Below are 1,861 nucleotides of genomic sequence, written 5' to 3' on the forward strand. Positions count from 1 at the left end.
TGTTCATTTATGCATATAAGTTAAGAGAACCATATTAAATGCATAATAAGTGCATGTTAATACATATGTAACACATGAATTGAAATGATAAAAAGATAACTTAATTCATTGAAAGAAAAAAAAATTGAGTTACAAAATAAAATTAAACGTAGATAAATGTGTGGAAAAATAGAAAAAACATATTTAGTTCAAGTGAATATTTTTTATCTTAATTTGAGTAAGAAAAATTAGAAAGTACCCATATGAAATATGCTAAGTATAGATAATGGATCAAATGGATAAAAATTAAGAATTAAACTAAATAAGATTTTTATTATATAAACATATGTACAAAATAATGAAAATAAACCAATAATCAAAACAAAACAAAATATATACAAAAAATAGAAACTATTCTACATATTCATCCCTATCTAACGGGATATTTCTGGCCTTAATACGATCAATTTGAAACTGCACGAAAGTTTCACGTTCGGTGCAGACAAAAATTGAGGCCCTGCTCGAAAGACACGTTTCACAAGTCTTTTGCGCTCGAGAAATTCATAGTCAATTGTCGGGAAGAATTCATCATCACTCCAGGGAACATCAATAGTACCCTTTGAACCGAGAATTATTCCACAGATTATATTGCCGAACCCAATCTTCTTATCTTTGGATCGAGAAGCAGCGACAAGACCTTCCATCAGAATTTTGGAAGAATCCACTGCATTGCCCTGAAATATATCTCCCAGAACATACAAATCTGTGTCACGGACCACACTACTGAATGTGCGCCCGAATAAACTGTGACACATAAATTTAAGTAAATACAGCATGGAGTTGGAGCAAAAAGAGTGATTATAGGCGAGTTTTGAATTGAATCGCCAGAATCCTGTAAGCATTCTCCAAATGTCTGAGGATGTCATGTCTCGTCCAGGATGACGTTTGATTGTATCCCTCGGGGGAAAACAAAACCAAGAATGCAACTCGGGACAGCCGAAAGTGAAGATTTCGCCTTCTTGACGAAAACTGAGACGTACTCGTCGTTTATTAGTAAAACGCACGGTACAGAAGAATTCGAGTATCCAGTCGCCTATTATTGGAAATCGCATTTGGGAGAATTTTGTCCACCCTAGGCGCTCCATATAGCGGCTCATGTCATCGGTAATGCCTAATTGGTTGTTAAGGAATTCATCCATATACAACATTCCGGTGAAGAATGTGTAACGGAGACTCCAATAACGCCTACCTTCATCGTGGTTGAAGACAGGAAAAGGCACCCCATATCGCTTGGATAAGTCTGGGCGTTTGTTGATTGAGGCAGCATTGTGCCTATGTGATTTGTATTTGGTAGGCATGGTGCAAAGTTAGTGTAACTTTAGCAAAGAACGGTGTTTGCGAAGAAAAATCAGAGTTCTGACAAAGATGAAAAAGAATTGAACCAGAACCTGAAACCTTTAGGGTTAATTTATAAGAGTTTAGGATGAAAAGAGGTATTGTTTTAATTATGAAAAGGTATAAATTGTACCTTTCGGGTAATGAAGAAACTTAATGTTTCAATTGCCAAGAGGTTCGTCGAAAGGGTGAGAGTGTTTCAGGCCTGATAGTGCAGGAAATACGCGTGTCGCGACCGCGAATGGCAAAGCCGCGGTCGCGACACGCTGATTTTCTTGCGAAAATCAGGCATTAAAGCAACCTTCTGATTCACGGTAGAGAATTTAAAAATTCTCGGCATGAACAGAGAAATCCGAATCAACATAGACAATTCTGAAAAAGAGTTGAACCAACTAATAAATTAATAGCAGTGCACAATGTAATGATCTTTTTTTTTCAAGGACATAGTCAAATAAAAAAGATTAGTTAGTAGTACTGTAATTAATAG

General features: G+C 36.1%; 1 protein-coding gene across 1 annotated transcript; it reads right to left on the reverse strand.

The window, feature by feature from the left end:
* Positions 1–292: 292 nt before the first annotated feature.
* On the reverse strand, positions 293–1,653 carry LOC136233350 (uncharacterized). The gene is made up of 2 exons (XM_066022983.1): positions 1,508–1,653; positions 293–1,427 (listed from the first exon to the last, which is right to left on the reverse strand). Exon 2 carries the CDS (start codon positions 1,335–1,337, stop codon positions 414–416), a length of 924 nt encoding a protein of 307 aa, XP_065879055.1. The 5' UTR covers positions 1,338–1,427; positions 1,508–1,653; the 3' UTR covers positions 293–413.
* Positions 1,654–1,861: the final 208 nt, after the last annotated feature.

The sequence above is a fragment of the Euphorbia lathyris genome, chromosome 6 (genome assembly GCF_963576675.1).
Source record: "Euphorbia lathyris chromosome 6, ddEupLath1.1, whole genome shotgun sequence".
Taxonomy (NCBI): Eukaryota; Viridiplantae; Streptophyta; class Magnoliopsida; order Malpighiales; family Euphorbiaceae; genus Euphorbia; species Euphorbia lathyris.